Source organism: Cherax quadricarinatus, chromosome 3 (assembly GCF_038502225.1).
Source record: "Cherax quadricarinatus isolate ZL_2023a chromosome 3, ASM3850222v1, whole genome shotgun sequence".
In the NCBI taxonomy this organism is placed as follows: domain Eukaryota; kingdom Metazoa; phylum Arthropoda; class Malacostraca; order Decapoda; family Parastacidae; genus Cherax; species Cherax quadricarinatus.
The window spans coordinates 20,026,792-20,048,100 of NC_091294.1; the positions used below are offsets into that span (position 1 = coordinate 20,026,792).

At 40.9% G+C, this 21,309-nt stretch overlaps 1 protein-coding gene across 1 annotated transcript in view; it reads right to left on the reverse strand.

Annotated features, from left to right (window-relative positions):
• The window catches only part of dmpd (F-box protein dmpd), a 218,819-nt gene that overhangs the window by 152,026 nt on the left and 45,484 nt on the right, over positions 1–21,309 (reverse strand). The window contains exon 4 of the mRNA XM_070090614.1: positions 17,718–17,966. Within this exon, the coding sequence (XP_069946715.1) occupies positions 17,718–17,966 (249 nt within the window). The remainder of the gene's footprint in view (positions 1–17,717; positions 17,967–21,309) is intronic.

The following is a 21,309-nucleotide window of genomic DNA, read 5'->3' on the forward strand; positions in this document are numbered from 1 at the left end:
ATTATTGACTCAAACACGGAAATGTCTGTCAGTTAAAAAGTTCTTAAGGAAAGATGGTAGATTGCCTCAGAGGCCTAAGGAGTGGGCTTGGGCCAAAATATTATACCTCCAAGTTGTGTCATATGCCTTCTCAAGGTCAAAAAATATGGCAATAACTGAGTGGTTATTCGCAAAGGCATTATGAACATACATATCCAAACGTAGAAAGGGGTCTATGGTAGAACGGCCCTTACAAAAGCCATATTGACGAGTGGAGAGACTGTTGTGTGTCTCTAAATACCACATTAAACGTCTATTTACCAGACGTTCCATCACTTTGCAAACTGCACTGGTAAGAGCAATGGGATGATAGTGGGAGGCTTCATGTCCCGTAGTACCCGGTTTGCGGAAAGGGAAAACAATGGCAGATTTCCACAGCTGTGGAAGGACTCCTTGTGACCAAATAAGATTGAAAAGGTGTAAGAAGACTGCAAGAGCTGACCGATGTAAATGTTGTAACATACGAATATGAATGTCGTCGGGCCCAGCTGTCGATGATCGGCAAGCTGAGAGTGTTGCCTCCAGTTCCTGAAGTGTAAAAGGTACATTATACTGTTCTTCTCTGAGAGAAGAAAAGTCCAAGGGTGCTAACTCTGGCAGACTTTGAGGAAAGAAACGAGGGGCAGAGATGGAGCCCCAGAGAAATATGGACCAGATGATTGCCAATTTCAATGGCAACATCTAGAGGGTTTGCTATATCAACACCGGCAACCTGCAGAACAGGAGCCAGGTCAGGAGAATATTTACCACTCAGTTTCTGTACTTTTTTCCAGACTGCACTCATAGAGGAAGCAGAGGTGATGGTGGAGACATAATCTCACCAGCAAGTGTGTTTAGCATCACGGATGACACGGCGAGCGATCGCATGCTTCTGCTTAAAATCAAGAAGTCTCTCAGTGGTTCTATTATACCGGTACCTACCCCACGCAGCATGTTTCAAGCGTACTGCATGACCACAAGCAGGAGACCACCAAGGCACGCATTTCTGAGAATGCCTGCCCGAGGTTTGGGGTATAGAATGAAAAGCTGCGGTTAAAACTGAGGACGAGAAGAGGTGTAAAAGCTCATCAATGGAGGACGAAGAAGGAACCTCACTAAAAACAGTTGTGAGTAAAGGTTCCAATTTGCCTGATCAAATTGCTGGCGTGGGTTATGAAGAGGTGGTGAATATGAAGAGGAAGTAAGAATGATTGGAAAATGATTGCTGTCATGTAAATCTGGGAGAACAGACCAGGTGAAGTCTAGTGCGGCAGAGGAAGAGCAGGCTGAGAGAGCGATGCAAGAGAGAGTATGAGTACGAGGATCAAAATGGGTGCGAGTACCTGTATTTACAACATGGAGGGGGTGGGAAGCAAGAAAAGCCTCTAGCTGAATGCCACGGCAATCACAGTGAGACCCCCAGAGAAAATGGGCATTAAAATCGCCAAGTAACAGAAGTGGTGGCGGTAATGACGAAACAAGAAAGGCAATATCCGGAATAGATAATGCTTGAGGAGAGAGGGGTACAAAGAACAGTGTGTATACCACCTATGCAGGTGGATACGGGCTGCTGTGTAATGCAGCGAAGTACGAACAAATAGCTGATGGTACAGAATATCAGTGCGTACAAGAAGGGCACTTTCATTAAAGGTCCCATCAGGAAAAGGATCCGAAGAATACAATAAATTATAGCCTGAGATGGGATAAATAACAGCAGAGTGTAATTTTGGTTCTTGTAAGCAAACACAAACAGGGCAAAATTGGGAGAGCAACGTCTGAAGATCACCCCGATTACGCCTGAGGCCGCATATATTCCACTGTAAATAGGCCATGATTGGCAACGATAAAGATACTAGAAATCCGCAGGTAAGGGTACTTATGGACTAGAGGGGTTAGAAAAGTCCACATGTGGTGGCAGTGGAAAACGTTCAAACAGCGAAGGAATGGTGCACTGTGAAGAAAGGAGTTGCGCAGATGGAGAAGAGGAAAGAGAAGGAACAGAGGGTGGATCAGTGTCCATTGATGGTTTGGTCTCTGCAATATATTCAGAGATTGCTTCAAGTGTTTCGGAGTTCAGAGACGTCATATGGGAGACAATATTGGAGATGGAAGGAGGAGGAGTTTGAGTAAAGATCGGAACAGTAATGGACTGTGTCAAGGTAGGGGGGGGGCGAAAGGGTGGAGGTAACTGAAGAAGTGTGGGAGGGGACAGAAGAGGCAGAAACCTGGGAGGTGGCAGAAGAGGAAGAAACTTGGGAGGGGAAAGGGGAGGAAGGCACAGTACGAGGAGGAGGATGAACCTCCACACTTTTAACCGAGCCAGTGAAAGGGGAAGACCCAGGTAAGTGTGGAGGTGGATGAAGGGAAGGAGGGGTTAAAGGAGATTTTTTGGACTTCTGAGAAGTAGAGGGACGATAGGAAGGAGGTGTCTTATGAGGTCTTGTCGATACCGGGGTTTGTGAGGGAGAACACGAAGAAGTGAGAACAGACTGAGGTGTTGAAGTAGGGACGTCTGAGCCCAGGACAGCAAAAGAATTAGATACAGGAGTGACTATGGGACTGGCAACCGCACAGGAGGCTGCAGAAGATGGGACCCCAGAAGTGGGGGGACATTTTGAAACACGAGAATAAGAAACACGGGGTAGTCTCCCTTGGAGGCAGAGATGAGAAACCGCCATAGCATAAGGGAGACCTTCTGCCTCTTTGAGGCAACGAATTTCTCTCTCATTCAAGTAGACCTGGCAACGGCGAGAGTACGAAGGGTGAGCCTCATGACAATTAAGGCAAGAGGGAGGTCGACTGCAAGACGTATTAGAATGGTCATCAGCACTACAGACTGGGCTTTCGGCTATAGATCTGCAATATTTTGCTGGGTGGCCAAATCGCCAGCAATTTCTACACTGCTGTGGTGTAGGAATCACTTTTCGAACTTGTAACCGATGTCCTGCTACATAAACAGAGGATGGGAGCTCACGGCTGTCAAAAGTTAAACGAGCCACATTGCAAGGGTATCGTCTCCATCCGCGGGCAGGAAGAACATAAGTGTCTACCTTAAGAATTGGGAGATCTTGGAGTTCCAACTGTTCGAGAATGTCATTGCCACATGTCTGGAAATTCTGTTGGACTATGGTATGGGGCAGAATGACAGTACCACTACAAGAATTGAGGGAATGATGTTTTTCGTAAGTGATAGGGATAGTATCGATATGTGAAAGAAGAGAAAGATCATGAGCTTGGGTAGCATTCTGGACTGTGATGATACACATACCACTCTTAAGAGCATGAAAGGAAATATCTCTACCAACATGGCATAGGAGCACTTTGCCAATACTATGGTCGGAAAGATAGGTAGTAGAAGTCTTACAGTAAAGAATTTAGTCCATTGTGTGGTCCGAAACTGAGTGTGGAGAGAGAGTGCATGACGTGTCGGTCTTTTCCGAGTAGAATGGGAAGGTAACAAAGTAACGTCATCAGGAGATTCAGGAGATTGCCATTGGTGTTTAGAAGTGGGACCAGAGTTGGTCCGACGTGGGACGGGCTGGTGATTCGAAAATTGCCGCACCATAGAGGGAGAGGCCGGAAGCATAGTCAAAGGAGAGTGGAGGCCAGACAAATCAAAGGAGTCAGTCGAAACCCCGGCACCTGAAGCGGGTGATGAAACAGCACCAGCAATAGGTACAAGGGTCTTAGGAGTGTCTGAAGAGTGGCCAAAAGACGAGGCGAAGTTAGAACGGGATGCGGTAACAATAAGGGGCCCAAGGGTAGCGGGGTTATGGATTGGGGACTCCATGGTTAGGTTACTTCTTTTTGTTTTTAAGAAAAAAAAAAGAAAGAAAAGAAAAGAAAAGAAAAAAAAAAGAGGGGGGGGGGACCGGGGAGGGATAGTTCCTAGGAGGAATGAAAGGGCCAGAAATCTCCCTCCGTGCCCAAGAGGACCTCAGCACCGCAAGTAGCGCAGATGCAACATGGAACCCGTGCCATACCCTACCCTTCATGCCAGTAAACCAGCAATCCGGGATAGCAACCTCACATCTGCTGAGCTACCTCAGTGGACAAAAGAGAGGGCGGCCGGATATCCGCCACAAAGCATACCTCCTTCAGCCACCACCCCTGGAATCTGAAAGGTGGCTTCCAGAGATACACCCGTTGCCTGAAAGACACCCAAAGCCACCCTACGGGATACCAGAGAGGGATCAAGACATCCCCAGGCGCTCCAGATTCCACGGCAAACTACGCCACTGCCAAGAACCTCAACAGAATGGGATGGACCCCGGTACCCTTTCCCCTACCTAGGAACTAGCGTGCCTGTGGGAAAATTCCAAAGGCCAAAAAAGGAAGGGCAAAAGGGAGGGGTGGAGAGGAGGAGGAGGAAAGGAAAAATGGGAGGATGGGATAGGGAAGAGGGGATTGGGGGGTAATTAGGTTCGGTCTGAGGAAGGAGACCGACAGGTCTAATTCCTCAGACCAAGAGCCTCTTCACCACACCAAGGAGCCCCCCTTGAAGAGGGAAGAAGGAAGTTTGCTAGTTCGTTTTCATTTGTAATATAGTACACACAGCCTACATTTGTTTTTCTTACTAGAATTTGTCCTTCACGTACAAAGCACTGGTGAATTTTATCATTATTCTCACGTTTCAGTTTTCTCACTCTGTACAGGAGGTTCTGTCGTTTTCTTGTGAGACACTTGTTTATGTATATATCTTTTTTTGCTTTAATGGATGAACTTTTTAGGTCTTTTTTTCTGTCTTGTGTGTGAAATCTGAGCATAACACTTTTTCTCCCATGGTTCCCTAGTAACCATGATTCTTTTACGTATTTCCGACACTGGCACACTAACATGTAGGTGGTCTTGTATGATCTGAAGAGTTGTAGCTTTGCAGTTGGTATGGTTTAATTCACTAGGAAAGAGTGGACTGTTAATCACTACTGCATTGGCTAGCTTATCTTGCTCTGCCTTATCATCTTGGTAAGCAAAATAATGGTTCAATTGGGTATCCACATTTATTTTCCAGTCCTTGACGGCATCTTCAACCTTCGTGTTTAGGGAAGTTATTTGATCTGTGTGACTGGCTATAACTGCTTGGATGGTCTTGCCAAAATCAGCCATGCCAGTTGATTTTAGCTGTTGTTCAAGGCTGTTGATCTTATTCTCAAGGTGAAGTAACTTAGATTCATGGTTTGTTATTGTTGCGCGAAGAGCCATATTTTCAGTACAAAGATTCAAGTTACCCACCATTAGGGTGGTGATGTAATTCTTTAGAGTTTCAGGATCATTAGTCATACCTGGGAGCGTATCAGATGGGTTAAATCCTATGAAGGTAGTAGATGTAGAGAGGGAGTCAGTCACGGTTGGTGTTGTAGTCGAGTCGCCTTGGTTGGTGGGTGAAGGGGAGTTGGCCATGTTTGTTGTTGTTGATGCATCTCTCTGGCTGGTGATGGGGGTGGATGGGGCATGGGCGTCCTGCTAGGTCATCTTATGGAATAGTCGATTTCTAGGTGCTGACTTGTCTTTCTTAGTGCTGTTTCTTCTATGAGTTGGTCTCATAGTAGTACAGCAGTTGCTGTGGTTAGGTGAAGAAACTAAATTAGTTAAGAGCTTGGGGTAGGTACTCATCTGGCAGCGGGGCTGTGCTTGGACTTTGAGGGGCAGTCTTCACTTCAATTGGTAATTTCTCGGTTTGTAGGTATCACTGTTGTTTATCTCGGGTCATGCTGGGTTCTATGTGCATTAGTGCAGTTATGATTGCAATTAGGCCATCATAGAAGCATTGATGGGCTCTGGCTGGTGAAAAAAAAATGACAGCTTGCTGCTTCTGCTGCCGCTGGTTATATATATCTGTATCTGTCTATATCTCTGCCTATCTATATATCTGTATCTCTGTCTATCTATATATCTGTCTATCCATATATCTGTATCACTGTCTATCTGTATCTTTGTCTATCTCTGTCTCTCACATGTACTCATAAATACAGTTATACATCATGTAAATTACCTAGGATAACCCAAAAATTCCAGGCCAAGTTCTATACAGTGTTTGTAGGTATAAGACAAACAAACATGATGAAACTAATAGCAGTGTCACTTGCTCAGCAATCAGGGAGCGGCCCATAAACCACAGACCAACAGGTTTACTAGCTGCTCCATGAGACAGACATATCAAATCCAAGTTTAATCTCTATAAGGATTACAATGCAGGGTTTACAGATTTTGGTTATTGTGTGGTTTACATGTAGTAAAATACTAATTACAGAGGGGGCCACTAGAACACCTAGCATGGCTAGGCATTTCGGGCAAACTTAGATTAATTCTTAACCCTAAATTATAACAATTTGTGAGTAAGTTGACTAAATACTAAGTGACTAAATACTAAGTGACAAATACTAGTTTGTGAGTATAGCAATGTGAATGCTTTTGTTTTGGCACAATACATAGTTTCTATATTGGAGTATCACAGGCAAACTTATGACTAGTTAGGAATCATTATTTTAAGATTAGGATACGTATTTCTGTGCTTATAGTCAAATGGGTGAGTGAGTGAGGGTAAATGTGGACCACCAAGTGGTTTTTATGTAGTTAGTTGATGGGGTGTATCAGGGAGATAAGATGTTTTCTAATGGTAGTTTTGAAGGTGATGAATGTGTCTGCCTCTATAGTTTTCAGGAAGTGTTTTCCAGATTTTATGGCCTTTGACATACATTGAGTTTTTGTAAAGGTTTAGTCGGACACGGAGAATGTCGTAGAGATGTTTGTGTCTGGTGTTATGCCTGTGGGTCCTGTCACAACTATCAAGAAAGCATTTTAGGTCAAGGTTAATATTGGAATTTAAGGTCCTGTATATGTAGATTGCACAGTATTAAGTGTGGATGTTCTGAACAGGGAATAAGTTTAGATCTATGAAGAGTGGGGGGAGGGTGTTGCCAGGGATAGGAATTAGTGATTATTCTTACTGCAGCTTTTTGTTGAGTTATTATTGGCTTTAGGTGTATTGCTGCAGTTGATCCCCAAGCACAAATAGCATAGGTGAGGTATGGATAAATGAGTGAATGGTATAGTGTGAGAAGGGCATTTTGCGGCACGTAGTATCGTATTTTGGAGAAGATCCCAACTGTTTTGGATACTTCTTTTGTTGTGTGTTAGATATGGGTGCTGAAATTTAGGTTGTTGGGGTATAGGCCTAGGAATTTGCCCTTATTATGTCTGGCAATTAGAGTGCTGTCGATCTTAATGTTAAGTTGCGCAGCACCTGCTCTGCTACCAAACATACAGTAGGTTTTGTCAGTGTTAAGTGTAAGTTTATTGGCTGTCATCCAAGTTGTTATTTTGAGCAGCTCCTCATTAACAATGGTGTTGAGGGTGGCAAGATTAGGGTGAGAGATGAGGTAAGTTGTGTCGTCAGCAAAGAGAATGGGTTTCAAGTGTTGGGATACGTCTGGAAGATCATTGATGTAAATGAAGAAGAGCAGGGGCCCAAGGACACTTCCCTGCGGAACTCCAGTATCAAGTGGCCGTGTTGATGATGCTGTGTCTTTAATGGTGACATACTGATACCTATTAGTAAGGTAGGATTTGAAATATTCAAGGCATGGCCTCTTATACCATAATGGTCAAGTTTGTGGAGTAGGATGCCGTGGTCTACTGTTTCAAAAGCTTTTCTTAGGTCAAAAATTCCTAGTGGATATTCCTTATTTTCCAATGCTGTGTAAAGCAGATCTAGCATTTTTACAATTGCATCATTAGTGCTTTTATTTTTCCCAAATCCAAATTGGCAGGGGTTGAGTATGTTTTGTGCCATTATAAATGAATAGTCTCCTATGCACGAGTTTCTCGAAGATTTTGGATAGCAATGGTAAGTTTGATATTGGCCTATAGTTGTTTACATCTGTAGGGTCACCACCTTTATGTATTGGTGTAACCCTTGCTGTCTTGAGTAGTTTCAGGAAGGTGCTAGTTTCTAGTGACTTGTTAAAAAGAAATGAAATAGCATGCAAAAGGATATGGGCCGCTCGCTTGTACAATAATGGTGGGACATGAGACAGGTCCCCCCCCCCCCCCCCCCCCCCCCGAGTTATTTTTAAGTGACAAGCAGATGGAAGCACACACACAGGCAGATAAAGACAGATAAGCAGAACTAGACAGACAGATAAGCAGAGCTAGACAGATAGATGTACAGATAGACAGATGTATAGACAGACATGTTTGTGTGCACAAGTAAAAACAAAGGCAAGGTTGCCCCCTCCAGCAACACACATTCATCAAATGTCATTTGTTTTCTTATGCTTGTCATAACACCATTATTCAAGGAGTTCATATTATACTCCAGGCACACACAGAAGACGGAAAGACAGATAAGCTGAACTGGACAGATAAGCAGAGCTAGGCAGACATATAGATGTCCAGAAAGATAGACAGATAGAAGCACAGATAGACAGGCAGACAGACTGATAGACAGACATACAAAGACATGTTTGTGTGCAAGAGTAAAAACATATGAAGTCAAGGTTCCCTCCAGCAGGGCACATTCTGACCCTTGTCATAACACCATGCCTCAAGGAGTTTCATACTCCAGAATGTCTAAGACATTGCTGGGACCTATAAATACTTTGTATATATTTCTAGACAATAGTAAATGACCAAGGCAGGTGAAAATGTTCACCTGTCAGTGTGATTGTTACTATTTGAGTACTATTTCAGTACATACTATTAATGTCAGAACAAAGATTGGCTATGAAATCACAAGAACTACAGTGGAACCTCAAATATCAAACTTTCTTCAGTCCAGAAGGCTGTTTGAGTGCCTTTACCGAATGAATTTATTCCCATCAGGAATAATGTACATTAGACTAGTCCATTTCAGACCCTCAAAAATACACTTATAAAAGCACTTACAAAAATACACTTACATAATTGGTTGTGTTGGGAGCAGTTCGATTTTTGAGGTTCCACTGTATTATAAATTGTAATTACATAAAAATTATATAAATTAAAATAAAAACGAGAAAAAAAGGTAAATCGGCAACACTTCTGCAAGCGGCAGGACTGGATGTTGCCGTCATGTGAGCATCCAGAGACAACTTTGTGCTCATATTTCGGTAAGTACTGATAATAATTTTTTTTTTTGATCTTATACCACACAGAAAATTGCCCTCTTTAATTTAAAAACAAAAAATTATTTTTTTTATATTTCAAAATATTCAGAGCACCATGCAGGTGAACGCAGATCTACATTTCGACAGTTTAAGGGTTAAATTTGCATTTATTTTGTCTAATTCTTTTGTATTTACAGTAGACCATCATTTAACACAGACGTTACGTTCCTGAAAACACCGTGTTAGGTAAAACCATGCCAGATGAACTAAAAAACTTAAGGGAAAAATAAGGTTACATTCCCGACCCCCCCAAAAAAGCCAAACAACTTTTTTTAGGCCTCCACATCTTACAAAAATAAAAGTGAATATGTAATTGTAGTTCATTGTTATGTATTATGTTGTTTTTACTGCTTAAGACTGCAAATGTAACAGAAATAATATTTCTTACATGAAATTGTGGGTGCTGGTTTTTCTGGAAGTTTGTGAAGAGAGTGGAGAGTTATGCTGTGGTCCTACTGGGCTGAGGTGGATGGTAGAGGTTCTGGTACTAAGTCGATGGTTGTACTGGAGTGTCTAAGTCATTCAGTCAAGTTGTCCAGTCAAGTCATTCAGTAAGTCAGTCTAATCATTCAGTCAGTCAAGTCATTCAGTAAGTCAGTCAAATCATTCAGTAACTCAGTCGTGTCATTCAGTAAGTCAATCAAGTTGTTCAGTATGTCAGTCAAGTCATTCAATAAGTCAGTCAAATCATTCAGTAACTCAGTCGTGTCATTCAGTAAGTCAATCAAGTTGTTCAGTATGTCAGTCAAGTCATTCAGCAAGTCAGTCAAGTCGTTCATCAAGTCAGTCAAGTCATTCAGTAAGTCAGTCAAGTCGTTCAGTATGTCAGTCAAGTCGTTCAGTATGTCAGTCAAGTTGTTCATTAACCCTTTCAGGGTCCGTCCCGTAGATCTACGGCTTTACGTTCAGGGTCCAAACCGTAGATCTACGCCATGAGCTCAGCTCACTCTGATAAACTGTGAGTGGTACATTTGGGCCTAGATATGAGAGAATACATCTATGTGGTATGTGTGCACCACATAAAACAGATCCTGCAGCACACTGTGTATAATGAGAGAAAAAAAATGAAATCATGATTTTTCGATTAAAACAGCAACTTTGCAGTGTTTTTTCGTATGTTTTTTATAGTTGTATTTGCGATTTCTTGGTCTCATTTGATAGAATGGAAGACATATTACAGAAATAGAGATGATTTTGATTGGTTTTAGCACTGGAAATGGCTTGAAACTGAGCTCAAAGTAGCAGAAATGTTAAATTTTTGCCGATATTCAAGAGTAAACAAACGACCTCACACGTCTAATACACGCCAGCTGGTGGGTCTAATATACATTCACAAGTATGTTGATGATATTTATACAATTATTACAGTATTGCATAACAGTAAATCTTCTATTTTTTGGTGTGAATAAAAATTCATTATGTGAATAAAAAATCAAAATGGAATTTATTTGTAAAGCCTCAAAACATAACTAATGAACAGAGGAAATGTTAGTTTAGTGCCAGGAATGCCTACATTGTTCATTCTGGACCCTATTTTGAAATTGGAATATTTTGAACTTTGTGTTAAATTGGCCAAATTAACAATTTCCGATCACTTTATTTTGTAGTTGAAACAGTTGACTTGGCGATTTCTTGTGCTTAATCGATAGAATAGAAGTAATACTAGTGAAATAGCTAAGAATTTGGTTGATTGGAATAATGTAATTGGCCTAAAATGGGAGTCAAAGTCGGCAAAAATCGCCGATTCGTAAATATCGCTGACACATCAAAATTCGCGAGAGCATAATTTCGTCAATTTTCCACCAAATTTCGTACTTTTTGTTTTATTACCTTCACAAGAAGATTCTCTATGATTTCATAAGAAAAAATAATTTTTTTTTTTTTAAATTCTTGGACACTGGTGCGTGACTCCAGATTTGGGCCTTGGACCCTGAAAGGGTTAAATCAGTCAAGTTGTTGTCAGTCAGTCAAGTCATTCAGTCAGTCAGTCACACAAACTTATGTTTACCTCTTTTTATGTGTACAAAGTAACACTTCATTATGGCCACAGGATGTCTTGTCTAATATCTTTGTTTCCTTCGTTAATTCTAAGACTTAAATGCTTACACCTTTTCTTGTCACTTTGAGCAACACTGGTATGCCTACTGGATGTCACGACTGCCTTTTCTTGCCACTTTGAGCAACACTGGTATGCCTACTGGATGTCACGACTGCCTTTTCTTGCAACTTTGAGCAACACTGGTATGCCTTCTGGGTGTCATGATTGCTTGGCAGATACCAGATATAGCAATTAAAAGATCAAAACATAATTCACAATCACAAGCTTGTAGCAGAGAAGTTGGACTGGACACATATGAAGTACAAATGCTAGGATGGTGGGGTGCTGTTGAGGGGGTGGCTGGGGATGGCGGGAGGTCTCCCCCGCTGATCCACAACAAGGCGGCCGCTTGAAGCGAAGTTTTTTTTCTTCCCGCAAACTGAACTGTGTTAAATTCATCATACCGCATGTTACATAAAATCGTGCAGCAATTTTTCGATCATGCTATACCCAAATCGTGCCAAATAAACTCGTGCTAAATGATGGTCTACTGTATGTATGTATTTTAGTATTAAGCTATGTTTAACCCTTTGAGGGTCGACAGGCCCTCTCCGAAACTCGTTCTCAGGGTCGGCCAAATTTAAAAAAAAAAAAAAATTATTTTCTCTTATGAAAAGATAGAGAATCTTTTCCCGATCATAACGACACCAAAAGTTTGAAATTTGATAGAAAACTTACGGAATTATGCTCTCGCAAAGTTAGCGGTCTCGGCGATGTTTACGGATCGGCGATTTTGCCCACTTTGAGCCCCATTTTCGGCCAATTTCACTGTACTAGTCGACAAAAAACATGAATATTTCGCTAGAACTCCATTTTTTCTATCGAATGGGTGCAAGAAACCACCCATTTATAAATTCAACTATCCAGTACAGTGGTCAGAATTTAGCAATTTTGCCAATTTCACACAAATTTCAAAAGATGCCAATTTCGGAATAGGGTCCAGAATAAACAAGAAAGACATTCCTGGCACTAAAATGACATTTCCTCTAGTCATTAGTCACGTCTCAAGGCCCCTCTTATATTCTTTTGCTTTCCACTTTGAATTTTTATTCTCACAAAAAATATAAGATTTACTGTTATGCAGACTACTGCATTAGTGTAAAAAATGATATAAATATTATTGGTGCACTTGTGAAAGAATATTAGACTCACCAGTTGACGTGTATTGCACGCTTGGCACGATTTGTTTACTTTTGAAGTTTGGTAAAAATCGAACATTTCTGCTACTTTGAGCTCAATTTCAAGGCACCTTTCATTGTAAAACCAGTCAAAATCATCTCAATTTCAGTAATATGTCTTCCATTCTATAAAATGAGACCAAGAAAACTAGAATACAACAATAAATACCATACGAAAATACACTGCAAAGTCGCTGATTTATTAAAAAAAAATGGAAAAAGTTTTTTTTTCTCATTATGCACTGTGTGCTGCAGGATATTTTTTAGACTGTGCACACTGACCACATAGACCCATTCTTTCATATGAAGGCCTACCAGCTTTCTCCCACTAGATTTGAGGTCGCTAGAATTTATGAGTACTAGTACGTCAAAAACCCCTACGCGTAAGACGTACTAGTACGACGAAAACCCTCAAAGGGTTAAATTACATATTTTAGTATTAAGCAGTGCTAAAATTATTTTATACAAGCACATCAATGTATAATATACCAATAACAACAGGATTTTTTTTTCACGGGAACAGATTAATCATTTTCCCTATAGTATTTCTTATGGAAAAATTTGTTTGGTATACGTCCTGTTTGGTATAAGACCAAGGTCCTGAAATGGATTAAGAACGTATACCGAGGTACAACTGTATTTAAAAAACACCACAGAATAACAATGAAATATCAAAAAGGTTACAAGGAGTTTGTACAAATACAGTGGTCCCTCGTTTTTCGTAATTAATCCGTTCCTGGAGGAGCTACTATAAACGAAATTTATGATTTGCGAATCAATTTTCCCCATAAGAAATAATGTAAATACAATTAATCCATTCCTGACACCCAGAAGTATTAAAACAAAGAAATTTTTGCATGAAATATACATATAGTACATAAACAATACAATGGGAAATGATGAATGAAACATTAACAGCATAACACTTACCTTTATTGGAGATTCTTCTTAGTGTATGGGAGACTGGAGGAGGAGAGAGATTGGATTGTTTACAGTTTGGAAGGGGAATCCCCTTTCAGCAACACCTCAGGTACCAATTGCTTCTCTGGGGTTGCTTCTCTTCTGTTTCTTAATGCCACTAGGACCACCTTGAGAGTCACTCTAGTCCTGTCTCGCAAAGTAACTGTGGAGAGAGCTCTGTTTCTGGTCTCTCTTTAACACTTCCCTAAAATGGCCCAAGACTGTCACTGTACATATTTCTCACCTTCTTTACCACAGGCTTGGCACTAGGAGCTTTCTTTGGAGCCATGGTAGTTTATTTAGTAATTGCAAGCACTAAAATGAGTTGAATATTATGAAATATTTCTTAGGAGCACTTGAGGGGACCTTCACTCACTGGTAAACAATGCCAGACTGGCTGGGTAGGGAGGCCGCCCCAGCTCACACCGTGCGTACGCGTCCCGGACGAACTACTATTCGCAAGTCAACCTATGAAAAGCGAGTCCATGTTTATACGAAAATACCCCTATGATTGGCGAAATTTACGATTGCCAAGAACTACGAAAAGCGAGGGACCACTGTAATGCTTAACGAACAAAAGCTGACAAGAGACTGAGTGTGTGACGCTTTGTTTTCATTGGACTTTGTCCAGATGGATTGTTTTGTTTAGATCGAATATCAGGGCAATGTCTGAATACCGAGTCAAATTTTTCTGAAAAAAGTTGGGCGAATATCAAGTTGCACAAATATAGGGACATACTAATATTGAGGTTCCACTGCTTTTTATTATCCAAGAAATGGTAAATCTTCAGTTTTTTGTAATGATGAATTCAAAATGGTAGGTAAGTGATTAATGAGTAGAGGAAATGTTTTAGTGCCTGGAATGTCTACAGTGTTTATTTTGGACTCTGTTTTTAAAATGGGATTTTTTAAATTTTGTGTAAAATTGGCCAAATTACCAACTTCTGTACATTTTATAGGGGAGTTTTGATAATTGAATGGGTAGCTTCTTGTGCTCAGTCAGTGGAACAGAAGGGGTTTGTACTTCCTTTCCCAAAACATTACAATGAATGCCAACTGCTACATCACCATTCTCGAGGACCACCTGCTGAATATTTTTGAAATTCACAGCTACACCACCTCATGCATGATAGTGCCCTATCACATGGCCAAAAAAATTAATTATGTGGCTTGCTGAGGAAAAATACTGAGGTTTTACAGTGGCCTGGGAATAATCAAGACCTTAATGCTATTGAGAATACCTGGAATATCATGAAAAGAAGATGGAATCCTGTAACATTTCATCCATGTCATGCCTGCAGCAGAATCAATCAATCAAGTTTATTCTCTATAAAGATTACAATGCGGGGTTTACATTTTATAGGATATTGTGTGGTTTACATATTATAAATACTAATTACAGAGAGGGCCAATCACACCTAGCATAACATGGCATTTTGGGCAAACTAGGATTAATTCAATACTCTATATTGGTACAGTTTATGGAGCGTGTTGATATTAAGTCTAAGTAATTGCATTACAGTTCGTAAATTTAGCAATGTGAATGGTTTTGTTTTGTTACAACACAGTTTCTATTAAAGCTCCTAAATTGGAGTATCACAGGCAAACTTATGACTAGTTTTAGATTCATTAGGTAATAGTTTTATTACGTATTTCAATGTTTACAGTCAACAGGGCGAGTGTAAGTGTGAACTGTGGGGAATCACAGATATCGAGGGGAGATCTAGGTTGTTTCTTGTGTGTGTATGATACAAGAGAATAGATGATTTTCAAGTAGTTCGCTGACAGTGGGGTATGTCAGGGAGAGATGTTTTCTAACAGTAGTTCTGAAAGTGATGATTGTGTCTGCAGTTCTAGAGTTTCAGGTAAGGTGTTACAGATTTTAGGTCCTTTTATATACATTGAATTATTGTATAGGTTTAGCTGGACACGGGGAAATGTCATAGAGATTTTTGTGCCTGGTCTTATGCCTGTGGGTCCTGTCACAACTATCAAGAAAGTATTTTAGGTCAGGGTAAATACAGGTCCGCCATCACAAATCCAGCAATCGGTTATCCGGTTCCATCAGTTATTCGGCACTAATTTCGGCTAGCATAATTTCAAATTTCCAGGGTCGCCACACCAACCTGCTGGTACTGTTTGGTGGCGCTACTTGCTGCTCAAGTCATTCTATTTTCTTTTTCTCCATTTATTGTTATAACCTGCTTACTTTTAGCCCTAGCCATGGTTCCAATGAATAAAAGATAAGCTTTTCATTGTGTAAAGCACCTACACAGTACATTGTCCATTAAAGATAAGGTGGCTTTGAAGCCACTGTCGGTTGCTATGAGCTCAGTCTCCTGATGCAGGAGAATATGCTTTATTATTATGCTAATATCAACACTACAGCTTATTACCTATCACAATTGATCTAATATGACATAATAAACAATATAAATAACATATTGGAAGTTTGGGGGGATATGTTGTGTATCTTTATATGTATATGCTTCTAAACTGTTGTATTCTGAGCACCTCTGCAAAAACAATGATAATGTGTGAGTGTGGTGAAAGTGTTGAATGATGATGAAAGCATTTTCTTTTTGGGGATTTTCTTTCTTTTTTGGGTCACCCTGCCTCGGTGGGAGACGGCAGACTTGTTGAAAAAAAATAAATAAATAAATAACATAAAACAAGTTAAATACTCCAAAATGAATAATATTTGGCATAATACCAAGCAGATCGACGGAGGTATGAAGAGGATACGAGATACAAATACCATTCTCCTATCCCTGTCTTGGGGCTTATCTTAGAGAAAACGGAGTGTAGCACTAGTGCCAAGCCAGGCACTAGAAATAAGCCATGTTGACTTTTTTGGGTTATCCTAGGTTCTCTACACATATGCTGTGTGTGGTAATCTGTATAGAGAAAATAGCTTTTTTGTTTCAGGTTTATGGTGCAGTACGAGTGTACATCACAGTTAGCCCTGTGCTATACTCCATTTTCTCTAATATAAGCCCCAAGACAGGGATAGGAGAATGGTACTTGTATCTCGTATCCTCTTCATACCTCCGTCGAACTGCTCGGTATTACACCAAATATTATTCGTTCTGGAGTATTTAACATGTTTTATGTTATTTATATTGTTTATTATGTCATATTAGAGCAATTGTGATAGGCAATAAGCTGTAGTGTTGATATTAGCATAATAATAAAGCATATTCTCCTGCATCAGGAGACTGAGCTCATAGCAACCGACAGTGGCTTCAAAGCCACCTAATCTTTAATGGACAATGTACTGTGTAGGTGCTTTACACAATGAAAAGCTTATCTTTTATTCATTGGAACCAAACAGTACCAGCAGGTTGGTGTGGCGACCCCTGGAAATTTGAAATTATGCCAGCCAAAATTAGTGCCGAATAACTGAAGGAACCGAATAACTGATTGCCAGATCTGTGATGGCGGACCTGTACCTTGAAATTGAGCTCAAAGTAGCGGAAATGTTCAATTTTTGCCGATGTTCAATAAACTTTGTGCAAGTCAAGTTAGTTAATTTTAATAAGTATAATCTAACCTAACCACTCTGTAATCCGGCAAACTCAGTAATCCTGCACACTACAGGCCCCAATGATGCCGGATTTGTGGATGACCTGTATTAGAATTTAAGGATCTGTAAATGTAGGTTGCACAGTAGTAAGTGTGGACGTTATGTACAGTGAGTAAGTTTAGATCTATGAAGAGTGGGGTGGGTGTGTTGCCTGGGATTGGATTGCATGATTATTCTTACTGTGGCTTTTTGTTGGGTTATTATTGGCTTTAGGTGTGTTGCTGCAGTTAATCCCTAGCATAAATAGAATAGGTGAGGTAGGGATAGATGAGTGAATACTATAGTGTGAGAAGGGCTCATTGTGGTGCATAGTAATGTATCTTTGAGAGGATCCAGGATCAAGGATATTTGGGTCACCCAGTTATCCACTGATAACTTCAAGAATCTGAGTGAAAGTATGCCCAAACAGCTTCAAATGATCAAGGCCAAGGGGCAGACAAAATATTAATGTAATTACTTACCAAGTGATACAGTTTTTGCTTTATAATGTTATATTGCTTTTTAATGATTTTTGTAATAATAAATGGGAGGTCTGGATTATTTTAGCAGGCACTGTAGCTAATCCACTAAGCTATCTTTCCCTCCTAACTCCACTCTATCCACTCTATTTTTTGGAGCTTGATCAATACAATTCCCTGTAAGATAAATAATACAAACATCATAAACAACTAAAAATGTATAACCATTGATGAAGAAGTATTTACATGGAAAGAACAAAAGAATTAACTTACATCCCCAGCAAAGAAGCAGCAATGTTTCCGCTCAATATGTTTCCCAAAAGACATCTGAAGAAGAGTTAGACGCATGTGTAAGGTTTCAACAATATCCGATTCACGAGCCAGCGGATGCTTCCGACGTGCAGATTCTCTCCGAGGCATCTGCCCCTTAATGGACTGGAATCTTTGAAGCATCTGATTCTGAAGGCGCTGGAAAGATGCATTCAGCAGAGTCGATCCAATCTGCTCAAACCTCTTACAAGTCTGAAAATCAATGTCAAAGTTTGTTACTTCATTAACTGACCCAATTGTTACAAAAATATACTATCAGCTTCATTTTCTGAAAGTTTGATGCTATATACTCTATAGGAGCCAACATCACCATTCTTGGTCACCACCCTCTACTCACAAATACTCCCAACTCTTGATGCCGAAACAATTCTTCTTTCAACAAACAGGCCGTATCCCTCCAAGGCAGGATGGCCCAAAAGGGAAAACAAAAGTTCCTCCTTTTAAATTTGGTAATATATACAGGACGAGGGGATACTAGCTCCTTGCTCCTGGCATTTTAGTCACCTCTTACAACACTCATGGTTTATGGAGGAAGAATTGTTCCACTTCCCCATGGAGATAAGCAGAAATGAACAAGAACAAGAACTAGTAAGATAATAGAAGAAAACCCAGAGGGATATGTATATACAGTGGACCCCCGACTTACCATGTCCTCAACCTATGTTAAAACCGACTTACGATGCTTATCAGCGTAAATATTTGACCCCGACATACGGTGAAAAACTCAACTTACATCAATCGTCCCGTACGTGTCTGTCTGGCCTGAGCGCCTCAGCTGAGCTATTGTGACATTGTTTACAAGCCGGGGCGGACGGTTGCACACATACATTCCATAAATTTTTTATTATTCCAGTGTTTTCAGTGCTTGTAACTACTAAATAAGCCACCATGGGCCCAAAGATGCTTCTAGTGCCAACCCTGTGGTAAAAAGGGTGAGAAATACATACTATCGTACCACGGTCAGCTGCTGCTGCACCACGGTCAGCTGCTGCTGCTGCTGTACCATGGTCAGCTGCTGCTGCACCATGGTCAGCTGCTGCTGCTGCTGCTGCACCATGGTCAGCTGCTACTGCTGTACCATGGTCAGCTGCTGCTGCTGCTGTACCATAGTCAGCTGCTGCTGCTGTACCATGGTCAGCTGCTGCTGCTGCTGCTGCAGAACCATGGTCAGATGCTGCTGCTGTAACATCATGGTCAGCTGCTGCTGCTGCTGCTGCTGTAGCACCATGGTCAGCTGCTGCTGCACCATGGTCTGCTGCTGCTATAGCACCATCAGCTGCTGCTGCACCACGGTCAGCTGCTGCTGCTGTACCACGGTCAGGTGCTGCTGGTGCTGTAGCACCATCAGCTGCTGCTTTACCACGGTCAGCTGCTGCTGCACCACGGTCAGCTGCTGCTGCACCACAGTCAGCTGTACTACTCGAACACGTGGAGAGACTGTTATTGGTGTGGCTTATCGAGCATACCGAGAACCAATTAACCACAGAGGGTTAGCCACCCTGGATAACCTAAGAAAGTCAGTGTGTCATCGAGGACTGTCTAACTTATTTCCACTGGGGTCCTTAATCTTGTGCCCCAGGATGCAACCCACACCAGTCGACTAACACCCAGGTGAACAGGAAAAAATGCCTGGAACTAGTGCTCATATTGGTGAATTTAAGGCCAGCAAAGATTGGTTTGAGAGATTTAAGAATCGTAGTGGCATACACAGTGTGATAAGGCCTGTTCTGGAAGAAAATGCCAAACAGGACCTACATTACTGAGGAGGAAAAGGCACTCCCAGGACATAGTGTCTCATCACTCATCATTACATCTTCAGTAAAGGTAAGTGCCATTTATTCTTCATTTAGTACACTTCATTTAGCATCCTTCTTTTTGTGTGTAGAGAAATGTATATTACTGCTGTTCATTCAATCGCTGTCTTGCCATGAGTGTGCTGGCATCATGGTTCAAATGACCATCTGAACTGCAACATTCCCACAACCTTCTTCGAAAGTGTAGGTCTGCACTTCACACCTACAGGACTCAAATCCAGCTAACCAGTTTCTCCAAATTCCTTCATAAATGTTGCCTTCCTGACAAGTGATAAAAATCACTTGTCTCCACTCTCTCCAATCTAATGCACTCACACAAGCCTGATGGATGTTCAAGCTCCTAACACTAAAGCATCTTTCACCCCTCCTTCCAACCCCCCCTGGGAATACCCTTACCCCTTATTTCTATTCTGCACCATCCTTTCTATATGCCCAAACCACCTTAACAACCCTTCCTCAGCCTTCTTAACCCTTTCTGGGTCAAGAGGCCCTCTCCTAAACTTGTTCTCAGGGTCGAAAATTTTTCAGAAAAAAAAAATTCCTTATGAAATGATAGAGAACCTTTTCCCGATCATAATGACACCAAAAGCAGGAAATTTAATGGAAAACTTAAGGAATTAAGAAGTAAGGGAGAAAAAGTTAGCACATGAGAAGTTTTTACGAAGTAGAAGTGATGCAAGTAGAGAAGAATATATGGAGAAAAAGAGAGAGGTTAAGAGAGTGGTGAAGCAATGTAAAAAGAGAGCAAATGAGAGAGTGGGTGAGATGTTATCAACAAATTTTGTTGAAAATAAGAAAAAGTTTTGGAGTGAGATTAACAAGTTAAGGAAGCCTAGAGAACAAATGGATTTGTCAGTTAAAAATAGGAGAGGAGAGTTATTAAATGGAGAGTTAGAGGTATTGGGAAGATGGAGGGAATATTTTGAGGAATTGTTAAATGTTGATGAAGATAGGGAAGGTGTGATTTCATGTATAGGGCAAGGAGGAATAACATCTTGTAGGAGTGAGGAAGAGCCAGTTGTGAGTGTGGGGGAAGTTCGTGAGGCAGTAGGTAAAATGAAAGGGGGCAAGGCAGCTGGGATTGATGGGATAAAGATAGAAATGTTAAAAGCAGGTGGGGATATAGTTTTGGAGTGGTTGGTGCTATTATTTAATAAATGTATGGAAGAGGGTAAGGTACCTAGGGATTGGCAGAGAGCATGCATAGTTCCTTTGTATAAAGGCAAAGGGGACAAAAGTGTGTGCAAAAATTATAGGGTGATAAGTCTGATGAGTATACCTGGTAAAGTGTATGGTACAGTTATTATTGAACAATTAAGAATAAGACGGAGAATAGGATAGCAGAAGAACAAGGAGGCTTTAGGAAAGGTAGAGGGTGTGTGGACCAGGTACACCTACCATCCGACTTACGACCGAGTTCGGTTCCGAGAAACCGGTCGTCAATCGAAATGGTCGTAAGTCGAACTTTACTACTGAATATCAACAAAACATTTTTGTAATGACTTTATTTTGTTTTATTTTGGTATTTCATGTTTTACTTTACTTTCTATGCTGTTAGTACTGTATTTTATACTGTAAGGTTTAGGATAAACACTGTGTACAACACAAATAGTTGTTTAATTCCCAGAAATTTGGCATAAAAAACACGGTCGTAAGTCGAGTGGTCGTAAGTCGAGCAGGTTGTAAGTCAGATGATAAGTCAGAAACATATAAGTGAACAG